General features: G+C 46.3%; 1 protein-coding gene across 1 annotated transcript; it reads left to right on the plus strand.

The window, feature by feature from the left end:
* Positions 1-200: 200 nt before the first annotated feature.
* Cct5 (chaperonin containing TCP1 subunit 5) lies at positions 201-15,234 on the plus strand. Its single transcript, XM_048368107.1, has 11 exons — positions 201-350; positions 5,217-5,277; positions 6,205-6,369; positions 8,123-8,321; positions 9,131-9,323; positions 9,641-9,790; positions 11,563-11,682; positions 12,200-12,385; positions 13,051-13,188; positions 13,678-13,858; positions 14,888-15,234. The coding sequence occupies exons 1-11, from the start codon at positions 246-248 to the stop codon at positions 15,013-15,015; spliced, it is 1,626 nt and encodes a 541-aa protein (XP_048224064.1). The 5' UTR covers positions 201-245; the 3' UTR covers positions 15,016-15,234.
* The last annotated feature ends 1,379 nt before the right edge of the window (positions 15,235-16,613 follow it).

Consider the following 16,613-nt stretch of genomic DNA (forward strand, 5'->3'; position numbering starts at 1 on the left):
TTGTTTTTCTAAATAGCGAGGCTACCTCCAGGCTTGTGGGCTCGAGAAGTCCCAGCCTACAGCTTCCTGGAGGATAGAAGTTTCCAGAGGCCGGCGCTTCCAGAAGGTACGGTCCGGCGTTAAGGGAATCCCCGTTGAGCAGTCAGTCTCGCGAGACCTGCGCCGCGCCTGCGCGCGCCGGGGGGCCTTGCCGCGCGAGGAGGCAGCGCGGTCGCGGTTCCGGGAGTGGTCTCCGCCGGTCCACCATGACGTCCGTCGGGACCCTCGCCTTCGACGAATATGGGCGCCCTTTCCTCATCATCAAGGACCAGGACCGCAAGTCCCGTCTTATGGGACTCGAGGCCCTCAAGGTAACGGCCCCGCCGCGAGAGCGGCCGTGCGCCTGCGCGAGCCCGGCGGCGGCCCCGCCATGTGCCGGCCGCCCGAGAGGCCGGGAGCCTCCTCCTCCTCGGGGAGTCCTCTGGACACCCCAGCCGGGCGCCCCACTCCCGGCGTCCGCCCTGAGGCCTCCCGAGCCCGAGGTGGGGTCGGGGTGGGCCGCGAGCGCCCTCCGGGGCCGAGCGCTTCCCCGCCGGCCCTGCAGCCCGGCCCGGCCCGGCCCGGCCCGGCCCGGCCCCGCTCCCATCTTCATTTGCTGCGCGCTCAGCAGCCTCCCCACCCCCTCCCCCCCCCCCAAAGAAGCAGCTCCTTTTTCTTTGTTTCCTCCTTCGTAGACGTAGCCATTCGCAAACTATCCCTCCCATCCTTGAGGGCATCTGTGGAGGGTGCGCCCCTAGATTCGGCGCCCAGAAAACTAGCATCACCCCCCCCCCCCATAATGTGGAAAACTCGCCGGGGCGAGTTGCTGGACGGAGGAAGCTCGAAAGGGTCATGTTTTGAGCGGGCCTGAGTTGATGAAGCGACGCGAAGGGGGGAACCGTTTGGGCCGGAGAACGCAGGGCAGTGGGTTACTGAGTGGAGGGAACAGTACGGTACCGAGGCACCCCAGGGTGCTGGACGCTACAGTCGTCCGCAAATGGAACTTCATGGAAGTCAAGACGTCTTCCCTTGGGAAGGAGGGCATCCATTGAAGGGGTTTTTAAGCAGAATTCTGACTTGAGCAAATCATTGTCTGATACAAACTAAAAAAAAAAAAAAGGAGCGGGGGGGAGGGGGGAGAATCAGGAAGGCTCCAGAAATTGAATCAGGACAAGTCTGGAAAAAAGGAAGGCTGGCTCCACCCTCCGAACACATGCGCACCAGGTCTGAGGTATCCTTCTTTACTTGGCGTCTTGCAGTGTTGTTGTTTTTTTTAACTGATTTAGGAATAATACAGGTTCTCCGACTTAAGACAAATTGCACAAGCTATCTAATGACCCCCTACTGGCTTACCTAAATTGGGGGTATTTGTTCCATTATGCTGAAGACTTAATAGCTATTTAAATAGGGTCACTTGAAGAATTGGCCACACTGCACTTGAGTCTTGTTGGATATTCAGTATGTTTCTTTTCCAGGGAGGAAAAAGTTACAAGCTACCTGCATTAAGGACTCAATTCCATTTTTCACCTAAACAGATTTCCCTATACATGCACAGCAAGTTAACAGCATAATTAAAGTTATAGCCTGGAGCTGGTGGCTCATGCCTGTAGTCCTAGCTACTCAGGAGGCTGAGACCTGAGGATAGCAAGAGACTCTCATCTCCAGTAAAATACTCAGAAAAAAGCTGGAAGTGGCACTGTGGCTCAAGGGATAGAGCACTAACCTCGAGCAAAAGAAGCTCAGAGACCAAGAAAGTTACAAGTTACATTGCAGCTGCCATTTTGTGCTAATCATGGGTTATTGCATGTACCCTCCCAGTCTGAAATGGTATGAATTTACAGAATCAAACACTTGGAGCCAGAGTAGTTGAGAACTTACCGCTGCTAAAGAGTACAGTGGTGGTGTAAGCCTACTTCTGAGTCAGAGCAGTGTTGTCATACTGCACATTGGAAACCAGTGTCCATACATTGTCCTGTCAGGTGACAAAAAAATTGAACCCAATTCAAGAAACATTTACCTATGGCTATTAACCTCTTTAGAATTCTATTGTGTATATGTATCTTCTTAAGTGCATTGCAAAGATTGCCAGTATTTTTACATGCTGAATGAACTTTGTACTCTGGGCTTGGGAAATTTTTTTGGCAGTACCAAGGATTGAATTAGTGACACTCACTTGCTCATCTTTTTTGCTCTGCTGACACTACCATTTGAGCCACATCCTCTATATCCTAATTTGAGGTGGTAATTTTGAAGATGGAGTCTTCCATACTTTTCTGCCCAGACTGATTTTGAGCCTCTACCCTTCAGATCTCAGCATCCTGAGTAACTAGGATTAGAGGCTTGGGCTACCAGTACCCCGTTATTTGCTTTTGCAACAGCATAAACAGGACATCAGAGAAGATTTTATTGAACGTTTGAGTTATTATTTTGTGTTTGGATGTGTGCCTGTGTGCGGGCACATGGCAGTCCTGGAGCTTGAGCGTAGCCTGAGCACTGTCCCTCAGGTTTTTTTTAATCAAGGCTTACTAGCACTACTACTTGAGCCACAGCGCCACTTCCGGCCTTTTGGGTGGTTAATTGGGGCTGCGAGTCTCATGGGCAGGGACTTGGCTGCCCATGCTGGCTTCAGACCACTTATAGACTAAGCCACCAACACCCAGCTTCAGTTGTTTTTAAAAGGTTGATTGGCTCAAGATGATCTGAGGATCTTAGTTTGAAGCCTGAGCACCCCCCCCCCAAAAAAAATCTGAGGCTCTTATCACCAACTAACTAGCCAAAAAGCTGGAATTGGATGTGTATCTCAAATGATAAAGCACTGGGTATGATTTTTTTTTAAGGAGTAAGATCTTGAGTTCATATTACAGTACTGCCATCAAAGGGAAAAGAAAGTTTGGTCAGGATTTTGATGGGTGGGGAGCTTTCTGTGTATCAGTTCTGAGAGCTAAGATGTATTTGAGAAAGTCACAGACTATTGTCCCTAAAAGGAGCTTACTTAGGTCTAAGATTGTGGAGAGCTCTGAAACAAAGTTGGCACTCTTGAACTTGAGTGCTTTGATAAGAGACACATCTAGGGAGAATCTGGTCAGCTGGGTGTTTGAGGAACCTAAGTCCTAGGAGGTGAGACAAATGCATCTTGGAATTCCAGAGGGTGCTTTGGTTCTGAGTTGGGTTGGTGATGGCAAGAATGGAAAGAAAGTTTACTTTGGAGGAGGTAGCTTAATTATGTGTGGGAATGGGGAAAGATCTTTTCAAGCTTGTTTACCTTTAGGGTTTTGGTGCCTTTAGCCTAAGTTTTAGTGGAAGGAGTCTGTCTGGAGACTGGTTAGCTATAACACCTCTGACTAATAAGAATTACCCCACAAATTAATGAACTAGAATTGGAAATCAGGATTTAAGGCTTACTTGCACAATTTCATGAGCATTTGCTTCTCTAAGGTTGGCCCACATTAGTTAGTGCTGTTGAGGCCCTGGGTGTAAGGATATGTACTTAGTCCTTGATCTCATAGACTTCCCACTGACTTGAAGAGGGGACCAAAGTAGATGACAAGTTGAAGGCAACAGTAAAAGAAGCATTGTAACCATAATACCTTGAATGGGTTAAGCTACACTTTCCCTTGCCATAAAGGTAGCAGATATCTGTTTTGTTAAGTCTCTTCAGTTTTGTCTATGACACTTGGCTGTATAATAACTTGCCTTAAAAATACAAACAGTACTTGGTTTATTAAGGATTCATGTTCTAAAACTGACTCAAAACAAAGAAGGCTAAATGCCTTGCTCAGCCAACAGAATCATATTTAGAGCCAGGCACAAGTGGATTATACCTGTAATCCTAGCTGGTCAGGAGGCTTAGCCCTAAGGAACATGGTTCAAAGCCAGCTTTGGCAGGAAAGTCCATGAGACTCTTATCTCCAATTAACCACCAAAAAGCCAGAAGTGGAGCTGTGGTTCAAGTGGTTCAAAAGCTTTGATCACAAAAATTAAGGGACAGGGCCCAGGTCCTCAATTCAAGCTGCAGGACCAACACACATACACACATGAGTCTTACTTAGTCTTCAGTGTAACTGAAGCATGGTGCCTTGATGTTTAAATTTTTATCTGGAAAGAGAAGAAAGAGTTCCACTTTCCCAAACAATATTTTGGCATCTCCTGTTTGCAATATATTATCCACTTCTTTTTCCCCTTAAAAAAAAATTGTAACTGGGGCTTGGATGTAGCTCAGTGGCAAAATGCTTGCCTAGCAAGTGCAATATCCTGGGTTGGATTCCCCAGTACCAAAAAAGAAAAGACAAAAGAGTTTTTAAAAATAACCAAAAAATTTGTAACTTGATGCCAGTGACTCATGCCTGTAATCACCACTATTTGAGAGGCCAAGATCTAAGAATCATGGCTTGAGGCAGCCTGGTCAGGAAAGTCTGAGACTTTTATGTCAAGTTCAGTTAACTAGCCAAAAGCCAAAGGGGAGCTGTGGCTTTAGTGGTAAAGCACTGACCTTGGACAAAAAAGCTGAACAGCAGCACCCACTCAGTTCCTGATTTTCAAGCCCCAGTACCAGCACAGAAAAAATACTTTGCACCTGCCACTTCGTTTAAATGGAGTGAGAATACCAGGTAATTTACTCCAGTATGTCTGATAGCTAACTTTGGTCTCTGATTAGAATTTCAGACAAGCAGAAGATTTTTCAGGCATACGAATAAGCACTTTGAAACAGAACAGTCTACTGATGTTTGCCCTCACAGGGTCACTGTTCGTGACTTAGCTACTATTCAAGACTGTACTTCTTTGTCAGGCAAGGCTCACTCATCTGTGTGGAGATTACATTGGCCCTGGGAGTGTGTTTCTACAGGGGGCCTAACTGTCAAAGTTCACGGTGCTGCGTGTTTACAATTAGACTCTGCAAGACCTGTGGGTTGATGTGTCTGTGTTCTCTACTGTCAATGGATTATGAAACGACCTGCCACCTTGATGTTAAATGAGATGACACAAAGGACTTAGTTCTGGTTCTTCAACTTTACAAAAGAATTGCTTAAAACCGTTCATAGGAGCAAGTGTTAACAATAGTTGGGTGTAGACCTATATAGACTCTAAATGTAGAAGTTTCTAGAGGGTATAGAAAATGTTACAAGTTTTATAATAAGCTATGTGCTTTTACCAATTAAAATTATTTGCAGCTAAATATTTGCTTTTTCTGTTTCATTTAGTCTCACATCATGGCTGCGAAAGCTGTAGCAAATACGATGAGAACATCACTGGGACCAAATGGTAAGAGCCCTAACAATATGTTTTTTTGGAGTTGTTTTTTTTTTAACTTAAGTTTCAGATCATAGTAATCAATCCAGCCTTTAGAAAGGTAGAGAAGAGAGGGAAGTTTGGGCTTCAGTTCAGTTGTAGACTGCTTTTCTACAATCGTATAAGAAAATACCTTTTAAAAATATGCAAGAAAAGCTGAGCACTGGTGGCTCATGCCTGTAATCCTAGCTACTCAGAAGGCACAGTTCAAAGCCAGCCCATGCAGGGTATCCGCCAAACTTTTTGTCTCCAATTGACCACCAAAAAACCAGAAGTGGCACTGAGGCTCAAAGTGATAAGAGCACTAGCCTTGAGTAAAATAGCTCAGGGACAGAGCCAAGGTCCTGAGTTCAAGCCCCATGACGAACCAAAAAGAGAGAAAGAAATGTGTAAGTAAGAAGTATGGTACTTCTCTGACCTAGACACAGTATATAGTGTATTCCAGGCTTCTTAAAAGTTATGTAGGGCTGGGAATGTGGCCTGGTGGTAGAGTGCTTGCCTAGCATGCATGAAGCCCTGGGTTTGATTCCTCAGCACCACAGAAAAAGCCGGAAGTGGCACTGTGGCTTAAGTGGTAGAGTGCTGACTTTGAGCAAAAAGAAGCCAGGGACAGTGCTCAGGCCCTGAGTTCAAGCCCCAGGACTGGCAAAAAAAAAAAAAAAAGTTACAATGTACAAGTTACAACTGAGCTTTTCTCCCCTCTGGTTTAGCCACATAGCCTGTTTCCAATGTGCTGATTTGGGTTAGCCATTGTAACAGTGTCTTGATGCGGAATTTTTTTTTAGGCTGTTGAATTTTGTTCCTAATAGATTACAAAGATGTTAACTGGTAGTGAGGTGTGTCTTTGTAACTACTTCTTGCACCGGTTGCCCAGAGGCCTAAACATTGTTGTCTTCTCAGGGCTGGATAAGATGATGGTGGACAAGGATGGGGAGGTGACCGTAACCAATGACGGCGCCACCATTCTAAGCATGATGGATGTCGACCATCAGATCGCCAAGCTGATGGTGGAACTGTCCAAATCCCAGGATGACGAAATTGGAGATGGAACCACAGGAGTGGTTGGTAAGAAGATAAAATACCCTTTCTAACTTAAGAAAACTTATTTTGTTGTTTTTGTTTTGTCTTTAGTTTTTATTGACAAAGTGATGTACAGAGGGGTTACAGTTGCATATATAAGGTAGTAAGTATGTGTCTTGTCAAACTTGTTACCTCCTCCCTCATTTTTTCTCCCTAGTTTTTTTTAATGGTCATTACTTTGAAGTTTTAATTTTACTCAGACTACTTACTTATCAGCCTACACTCAAGTTTTACTAGCCAGTAGTAACTGAATAGATCAATGGAAGATAAGAACAGTTACTTAAAATCAATCACAGATAGTATTTTCCTTGAATAAAATTAGGAGGAAATGGCTGGACAAATCTAAACCCAAGTGGTCTAGACTTGAAAGCTTAAGTATTGGGAGCAAATGGAAAGGAGGTCAGGAAGAAATGGGGGTAGTTAAACAATAAGACAGGACATCCAGCAGTAATGTATAGCTTTCAACTGGGGGACTGGTCATTTTGTTATACAGAAGGGATATGGGGCATCTGGCCCTGGAAGTCACTCAGCGTGTGACAAAACAGACACCTAATATTGCTCTCTGCTGCTCCAGGCCTATCAGCCTGTGTTGATAACTGTGTGGCCCACAAAAGTTTGCGGGGGGGGGGGGCGGGATTTGTGCCAGTCCCGGGGCTTAAACCTCAAGGTCTTGGTGCTATCTTTTTTTTTTTTTTTCTCAAGGCTTCACCACTTGAGCTACAGCTCCATTTCTGGGTTTTTGGTGTTTCATTGGATCTAAGAGTCTCACGGACTTCCCTACTTGGGCAGACTTCAAACTGTGATCCTCAAATCTCCGCCTTCTGAGTAGCTAGGATTACAGGCATGACCTACTAGCATTCAGCCACAGTGTTGTAAACACCCAGCTGTCCCTTGACATAACAAGGGTTCCCTGCCCCTGGAGGATGTTTGAGACAAGTGGGTGGACTTGATTATGGGTCACATATTGTATCCATGTTAAGTACCCTGGGGATTAAACAGAAAACAAATAAAATAGGACCTGATGGCAGTCTGAGTGTAGCAACTGCGCAACAGCATGAGTTAATCTAAAAAGGCTAACAGTGCGCAGCTGATAGGGTACTTGTCTGGCGGGCATGAAGCCCTGAGTTGAAAGCAGCAGTACTGGTCCCTCTCCTTCCCCAGTCACCTGTAGCCTAGCATGTAGTGCATGCCTGTAACCCCTCCTATCCAGAGGTGGAGGCAGGATGGAGGGTTCGAAACCAGCGTTAGGAAAGTTTATCCTGGCCCTACCCCAAAAACAAAATAAAAACAAATGGGCTCCAGGTATGGCTCAGGTGGTACAGTGCTTGCCTCACGTGTGTGAAGTCTCCTCCAACCCCATACCATAACAGAAAGTACACATGTGTGTGACAAGCATCAAAATGAGGGAAGACATAGATTTGTCAGTCCTCTTACTACCAGGATTATTTCATTGAATGCCAGTACCTAGCCCAGGAATAATGCTTGTTTTTCCTTTAAAAATATTCTTCTAGGATTATATTTTCTAGTTAACATTTTCGCGTCACTCAGGGAGAAGTGGACATTTATCTGTTAGGGAAGAGTCACCAATTAGACCTTCACCAGAACCAAAAGTGCGCATGGAGTTTGCCTCCCAAAACACTGTCCAGTTTGTTTCCAGGGTAGCTTCTAGCTCGCATCGATTGTCCTACTCGAAAGGTTTGTATTTTTCCTAACCTGCGATCTGTTGCTCTGCCTGCAGTGTTGGCTGGCGCCTTGCTGGAAGAAGCTGAGCAGTTACTGGACCGTGGCATTCACCCCATCAGAATCGCAGACGGCTATGAGCAGGCAGCCCGCATTGCTATTGAGCATCTGGACAAGATCAGTGACAGTGTCCTTGTTGACATGGTTAACACCGAACCCCTGATTCAGACAGCAAAAACCACACTGGGCTCCAAAGTGTGCGTGTCATGTTGGTAGTGTTACAGTTAGGCATTGTCTGTGAAAAACAGTTGGTTCCTAAGTGCAAGTCAATCACTGGTGCTGTGATTTTAATTCTCCTTGTTTATTTATTTATGTCAGTCCTGGGGCTTGAACTGGGGCTTGGGCACTGTCCCTGAGCTTCTTTTTGCTCAACGCCAGCACTCTGCTACTTGAGCCACAGCATCACTTCCGGCTTTTTCTGTTTATGTGGTACTGAGGAATCGAACCCAGGGCTTCATGCATGCTAGGCAAGCACTCTACCACTAAGCCACATTCCCAGACCACCCAGCTGTACTTACAGGTCTTTGCTATAGAAAATGTTTATATTGTCTTGATAGTGGCCAAATGAAAATCATCACAGAAGAAAACATTGCCACTTGTTTTGGGTGTTAACATTTCTGGTTCCTTATTTCTCTTTTTCCAGAATAAATTATACAGCAGTCGTCAGCTGTTCAATTTTATTACTTTTACTGGGTGATTTGTTTTTCCTATTTCATTTGAATTTTTGCCATACTACATTGGTCTTTTGTGTACATTAAAAGAAGGAAAACAGTAAGTTTCACTTCGTAAAGTGAAAATTAACTTTCTTCTCCTCTCACTTTATGGTCCCCTCTGGGGTCCATGGATCTAGGTTAAAGTCACTTGCCCATACGTTATTGAAACTGTAGGTTGGGGTCTCCCTTTATGCAAAACTGGATATCTTTAGACTTATAAGATACTGTGGGTTCTGCTTTGGTTGCAGTAGTTGTTGAAATGGATGTGAGACGTGCTGTGGTGTTTTTATCAGGGTTAACAGCTGCCACCGTCAGATGGCCGAGATCGCTGTGAATGCAGTCCTCACTGTGGCCGACATGGAGCGGAGAGATGTTGACTTTGAGCTCATCAAAGTGGAAGGCAAAGTGGGCGGGAGGCTGGAGGACACCAAATTGATCAAGGGCGTAATTGTGGATAAAGATTTCAGTCACCCCCAGATGCCGAAAGTAAGTCACTGCCTCTCACAGCTTCCTTCTCTTTCCACTCTCAAGTCCACTCATTGTGAGTGTGCATCTATAGCTCGTACCTGTAATTCTCGCTGCTCAGGAGACAGAGCTAAGGATCTGTCTGTGCAGATATATCTGTAAAACACTTCTCTCCAAATAACCAGCAAAGGTTATTAGAACTGTAGAGTATCTTGAGTAGAAGAGCATCAGCTGCAAGCCAGAAAGCTGAGCAAAAGCACAAGGCCTTGAGTTTCAGTCCCAGTACCAACACCAAAGAAACCTCCAGTTTGTTGAATTGTTTTTCTTTTTCTCCACAGAAAGTGGAAAACGCTAAGATTGCGATTCTCACATGCCCATTTGAACCACCTAAACCAAAAACAAAGCACAAGCTGGATGTGACCTCTGTAGATGACTACAAAGCCCTTCAGCAATACGAAAAGGAGAAGTTTGAAGAGATGATTACACAAGTAAGTAACAGTCCTTCATGAACAGGAAACTCCCAAACACTGGGATTGCACAGGGGAGCATGGTTAGTGTGGTGCTGACCTGAATTGCCATCTTACCTTGATGCTTCCCTGTTTAGGGCTACAAATAACAGTCAGTGTACTCTGCTCAGGTGAAGATATAAAAATAGTAAACATGAGTCAAGTGGCATACAAGGGCACTAGGCCTGCTCTTTGCATAGCAGTTCCTCTTGGGAATCGAGTAGGGAATTTAAAGCACTAATCTTTTAGGTACATGAACAAAGACGGTGGTTAGAACATTGTTTATCATTGCAAGCATACTAGAAGGTTTTTTTTAGTCTTCTTTTTTTTTAGGGAGTTAAAGGATTCACCTATTTCTTCCTGTTGCCTTTTATTGTAGTCACTGGTGTACAACTGAACCAAACTTGTGTTAGAGATTCTTCTCAGAGACGGCCTCTAGGGAAACGAGAGTACAGTCTGGGTGAGGAGCATTCCAGGCTGAGGCAGGACCGTGGGTGACTTGTGCATGAATGGCCGTGATTGGTTGAAGCCTCTTGGCAACTTCCTGAGCTGCAAAGTGGCCATGGGAATACTGGCTAAGACAGGGAAGGAGAAAATAACAGCTATGAAGTTGAAAGTTTTGGGTAGCTCAGGTTGGGCATTTGCAGGCGGCCAAGAAAAAACTGCTGCATAGTAAATGCTGTTGATGGCTTGCATTCCTAACAGCCATCCTAAAGGGCAGACCCCTGGAAAGTGGGAGGTGCTTGCAGGGGGTGAGATTGAGCCTGCAACATTGTAGGTGGTATTCCCAGTAACCATGAAGTGTTCTCTACAGGAGGGATGGTCCATTTGACATTGCCTTTTTGGGTAAAGGCACTTGTAGTCTTTTATTTGCACAGTAGAAATGTGCTTCTTACCAGAAGCAGAATTGCTAACCAGCAGCATTTGGGAAGCAAAGACAAAAGGACCATGAGTTCAAAGCCAGCTTTAGCTACAGATTGAGAACTAAATTAAGAAGCAGGATTGCGGTCTCTGGATCCATAAACAATTCTGTGTCCTGATCCTCAGAGAATACTGTTCCATTCCAGTGAGATATGCACGGAGGTCTTGCTTCATAATAGTGGGTTTGGCATGAATTATTAGCTGTGACTAGAAGTTGGAACCAACAAAAAATAAACACTGGTGTGTTTCCTTTTTTCTGTGCTTCTCTTCCACCCCCCTTGGGGCTTTAACTCTGGACCTTTCATTCAAGGCTAGCACTCTACCACATGAGCCACAATGCCCCTTCCTGCTTCTTCTGTAATTAAGTGGAGATAAGAGTCTAATGGACTTTGCCCTAGATGGCTTCAAACAGTAATCCCCAGATCTCAGCCTCCTGAGTAGCTAGCTGGGATTACAGGAGTGAGCCGCCATAGCCCAGCTTTTGTTATTGTTGTTGCTGTTTTGCTGGTCCTGGGGCTTGAACTCTGAGCCTGGGAACTGTCCCTTGGCTCCTGCTCAAGGCTTGCATTCTACCACTTGAGCAACAGCACCACTTCTGGCTTTTTCTGTGGTTAATTGGGGGTAAGAGTCTCAAAGACTTTCCTGCCCAGGCTGGCTTTGAACAGAGACTCAGATCTCAGCCTCCTGAGTAGCTAGGGTTACAGTCATGAGCCAGTGGTGCTTGGCTTTCTTTAATGCACCTAGCTGACACTTAATTATGCATCTTCTCCCCCTCCAAACTCTGTAACATGGGATGGTTTTTGTTAATATGTTTGTGGTATTTCCTTTCCCAGATTAAAGAAACTGGTGCTAACCTAGCTATTTGCCAGTGGGGCTTTGACGACGAAGCCAATCATTTGCTTCTTCAAAACAACTTGCCTGCGGTTCGCTGGGTTGGAGGACCTGAGATCGAGGTAGGAATCCCCACAGGAGCACCTTCGTGGGTGTGGTGCTGCGCTTTGGGTGCCTATGGGGTTCTGAGTGAATGGCCTTATTATGATGCTAGGCTCCAGTTAGAGAGGAGCAGGAGCTGGACAGCAAGGAAGTGCTAGATCTAGCATGGCATTGTGACAGCTTTCCATCGTCCTTGGCCCTCTTGTTGCCTTTCTGCGGGATGGCTGAGGACTAACCACCCTCCTGGTGTAGAGGGTGTGAGCGGAGGGAGGGAGGGAGGGAGGGAGGGAGGGCTATGCAGTTGAGAGCCGGGCAGCGCCAGAGGGAGACCCAGGTACGCAGCACAGCACCCACAACCCATTCACATAACGAGGGACTTGGCCGTGCACAGGAAAGTGGTTCCCCCATAACAGTGCAGTAATTCTGTGGACATGGGGAGTCCCGGGTCAGGGTTTGCTTATTTTTAACCCAGTTTTGAAAGATCACCAGCGTTCACCAGCACTTGTTTTCATCCTTCTTTCTGACCCACCCAATTAGCTGATTGCCATTGCCACAGGCGGGCGGATTGTTCCTCGGTTCTCAGAGCTGACGGCTGAGAAACTGGGCTTCGCTGGTCTGGTAAAGGAGATCTCGTTTGGTACCACTAAGGACAAGATGCTGGTCATCGAGCAGTGTAAGAATTCCAGGGCCGTGACCATTTTCATTAGAGGAGGAAATAAGATGGTAAGACTTCAGTTTTTTTGTCCTGATTTTTTTCTGATTTTTGGCTTTTTCGCACATAAGTTTGACGAAAAAGAGGAAGTCAGTATTTTAAAGAAATTTTCTCAAGCAATGACGTATCATGGCATGAAGTTACAGAAGACTGGCTGGGCATGGTGATAAATGCCAGTGAAGAGCTCAAGGCCAACCTGGGCTACCTAGTGAGACCCTGTTCCAGAAACCAGGGGCTTGAGGATGTGGTTCCGTGGCGGGACGTGGTCCAGCATCCACAGGCCCTGGGTTCAGCCTGTAGCCCTGCGAAGAAACAAATGACTAAATGCCATTAAAATGCCAGTTGTACAGGCAGCTTTGTTTTCCTGCTGTCACTTAGAGAAAATTGAAACAGCCATTAATGCTCTGTTCTCAACAAATGACCTTTAGTAACTTGATGGTAACTATAGATTCTTGTGAGGGTCTTTTTCTAGCTACATTATGAGAAGGAAAGGCATGATAGAGATTGAGTGTTAGAACCTAACCTTCCTGCTTGTTTTTAATGATGGTTAAAAAGATAGGGCCATTAGGAATATTGCCAGGGCTTGGTCAGCACTTAGCTTAAACCAGACACACCAGGTACTTGGCTCTATGGCAAATGGCTTGACCACATTAGTTTATGTAAAATTTCTCCCCAGATCATTGAGGAAGCAAAACGGTCTCTGCATGATGCGCTGTGTGTCATCCGGAACCTTATCCGTGATAATCGCGTGGTGTACGGGGGAGGTGCTGCAGAAATCTCCTGTGCTCTGGCAGTTGGCCAAGAAGCAGACAAGGTAAAAGGCTTAGGCACTTCTCGCTTGTACAGCGCGGTGCAGTGGAATACAGCAGCCCTAACTAACTCTGAATGAACACAGGCAGCCTGAGTCACATATCATGGATTTTAACCTAACTTTACTCTCAGGCTGTACCATATTCAGGTCACTATAGATTAGTATTCCTTGGCCATTTTAAACCATTTGGATTCATGGAATGGTTTACAAATTAAGCAGTGGGGACTACTTTTAAGACGTCAAACACGTATAGATGTCTTCTGCACCCTTATTCTGTGTGAATGATTGCTGTAGTGAGTGTTTTTTTGGCATTCTCTTGGGTTAAAAATACTCAAGCCAGCTGGGTGCTAGCGGCACGCGCACGCACACTCACTACTCCAGAGCTTATTCTTCAGTTCTCCGTGGGTTTTTCACACTTCGCAGTGTAGTCAGGCCTGCCTGTGGTTGGGTGTGGGTCTGCTGCATGTGCCCATCGCCCCTCTGCCCTTCCAGTGCCCAACCTTGGAGCAGTACGCCATGAGAGCCTTCGCAGATGCGTTGGAGGTCATCCCCATGGCCCTTTCCGAAAACAGCGGCATGAATCCCATCCAGACCATGACTGAGGTCCGAGCCAGACAAGTGAAGGACAAGAACCCTGCTCTTGGGATCGACTGTTTGCACCGGGGGACAAACGGTGAGGGACTGTGCTGTTCTCTGTGTGTTTGACATTTAGGGTGTGTGCATACACACGATAGGTTTTCATCTCTTCAGATCGCTAAACACGCTCTGCGCAGTCTGGTCCTGCGATGTGGGATGTTTAAGTCAGTGGCCTTAGGAATGGGTCATTCCTAGCAGCATCAAAGTCAGCTTGATAGAAACATCACCACAATGTTGCCAACGTAATGTTATATAATGCTCTTAGATAATTAAAAAAGAAAAATGACTCAAAATCTTTTGAACACAACTCTATCAAAGTGGTTCTGGTATCACACATACTCTGAATCGGACTGTTGAGGTTTCGCATGTCGTGTGGTCACCCCAAGATGATGACTGTTGGCACTGACTGTTGTGAATAGCAACTAGCCGTTGTCTTTGGCGTGAAAGATGGGAAGGGAGAGGGGTTTAGTTTCTTGAAAGTGTGGCCCTAGGATTCCTGTCTACATGATGCCATTTCTGCATTCCTGGGATCAGTATCGAGCACAGGATTTGACGGTTTGTTCTCACACAGAACGTTCAAATCCCAAGGATTGAAATGATAAACCATATCAGACATGCATTTGGTGTCTCTGAATTGACAGCCTCTGGCAATTGACATTTCTAAGGAATGTTTTGCATTTCAGAGTCTTCACATTGGGAGTTTACAGGGGAGTCATGTCCCCGGCACCTGTCCTTGCAGCTAGCCGAGCCGGCAAAGGGTCCCTTCCCTAGCAGCTCTCTGATAGCCATGTCCACATTCTAGAATGCCCTTGGAAGTAGTGGGATTTCATTCATCCGAAAATGAAGTATGGCTAATAGTAGTGGCCTCCCGCTTTGTTTTGTATTTGGGACAGTTTCCCAGACTGGCCTTGATCACTTCAAGTGTAGCTTCCCTTGTGACTGGGGCTGCAGGCCTGCCCTGCCCTGCCCAGCTCTATTTCTTGATTTATGTGAATCCCTAAGTTGAAGCTGCTTGTTGATACTAAGGATGTGTCCTAAGATTTACTGCTTTGCTCGTGTTTTTCAGATATGAAACAGCAGCACGTCATAGAAACCTTAATTGGTAAAAAGCAACAGATATCTCTTGCAACACAAATGGTCAGAATGATTTTGAAGATTGATGACATTCGCAAGCCTGGAGAATCTGAAGAATAAAGAAACAATAGATGTGTAGTAGAAAGCTCCACTGCTGTGATTAAATAAACAGGTCTCCTGTGGCCTCCGCAGTTATTTATCACGTCCTTCCTCATGCCGGCCAGGGTGTCGCAATCCGGCTGCTTGGTCGCCATGGTTTCCCTTGTCCAGAGCTGTGTAAGCGCAGACGTACTGTCCCAGGATTTTTGTATTCATTAAAGAGATCTGTTGAAACCTTTATCTTCAAGTCTAAGAAACGTTTGTTGTAAGATTAATTAAATGCTGCCTTAATTGAAGGGCTTGAGTAGATTTTTTTTCAACATAAAGTAGGTACTATTTTAGTATCTTAAACAATGGCTTCAGCATGGGAAGTGATGTGGGCTTCATTCTCTGCCCATCAAAATGGTGGGTCCTCTGGTTAGAGAGATGGGTTACAGATGATTTCAGCCTCAGGATTCTGGGATACCCTGGGTGTGATCCCTAGGCTACCCCGACAAACCTGTTGGTACAGTGCTGGGGGAACCACTGTTAATGAGCCTATCCTCGCACCATTCCCTCTGAGTGACCCTGACACTCACCTCACACTGCTCGTGTGCAGACTGGCCTGCGTGGGCAAACCCGTGCCCCAGCAGGCGCTTGAAGCACAGATTCAACAGTTTTCAATTAGGGAGAGGTTGGGCTTCATTGTACAAACGAGAACTCCCGAGCCAGTGAGAAGTATTGTGCACAGGTGGACTGGCAGTGTTGCCGCTACTTCCTACTGTAGTACTAGACCCTCCCCAGAGCCCCGGCCTTGGCTCGGTGAGGCCCACTTAGGTTGAGTAGGTAAATTTGCTGTTCACACAAAGGACTTAGAATCGTCTGCTGGCATCTTGCTAGTGAGTTGTAGAACAAGTTTGTTTTGAGCAGGCTAGCGGTGATCACTATTCCTACCCTATCCCGCCCCCACGTGCCTACATGGCTCCTTGAACTTTGATTCTAAAGGAATGCTTCTCCCAGAAAGTCATGCTAGTAAAGGCAGTTCCGTGCCAGCAGAGGAGAGAAGCAGACCAGCCAGCCCCCTGCAACTAGGACAGTTCTAGTTGGGTGACATGGAGGGCTCTGGAGCGGGACACAGCCACTCAGAAGTGCTGGGTCATGTTTTCTGTGTGTGTGTCATCTGAATGCTTTGCTGAATCCTGTGGGTTTAGAAACGCGTCAGTTTTCTTTCTAAATGTAGTTCGTTGGTGTAACCGTACATCTAGGGAAGCGCTTCTATGCTTCTATGCTCTGGTCTGCACACAAATGCAGCCCCTGCGAATTGAGAATCCAGTCAGACCTGCCTGGTCAGCTCACCTGACCTTGTCTCACGCCCTCCAGGCACAGCTCCCCGCCCGCCCCCGGTAGAGGGACAGCAAAGGGGGTTTGCACCCGGCCTGCCGGAGACGTCCACAGCTCCCCTGGCGGGTGCGGGAACCCACACAGTTCCGAGCAGCCGGGTGTTGGCCCTTCGTTCTCAACATGCTGCTACTTGGATCAGGAAAGTCGTGCATACGGAAGCCTCACAGCCGAGTCCCCTCTGTGTCCGGCGTTGCGCAGGAGCCATGCTTAGCTTAGACAGCAGTCTCCACCCAATTCCT

The sequence above is a fragment of the Perognathus longimembris genome, chromosome 19, assembly GCF_023159225.1.
Source record: "Perognathus longimembris pacificus isolate PPM17 chromosome 19, ASM2315922v1, whole genome shotgun sequence".
NCBI classification, from domain to species: domain Eukaryota; kingdom Metazoa; phylum Chordata; class Mammalia; order Rodentia; family Heteromyidae; genus Perognathus; species Perognathus longimembris.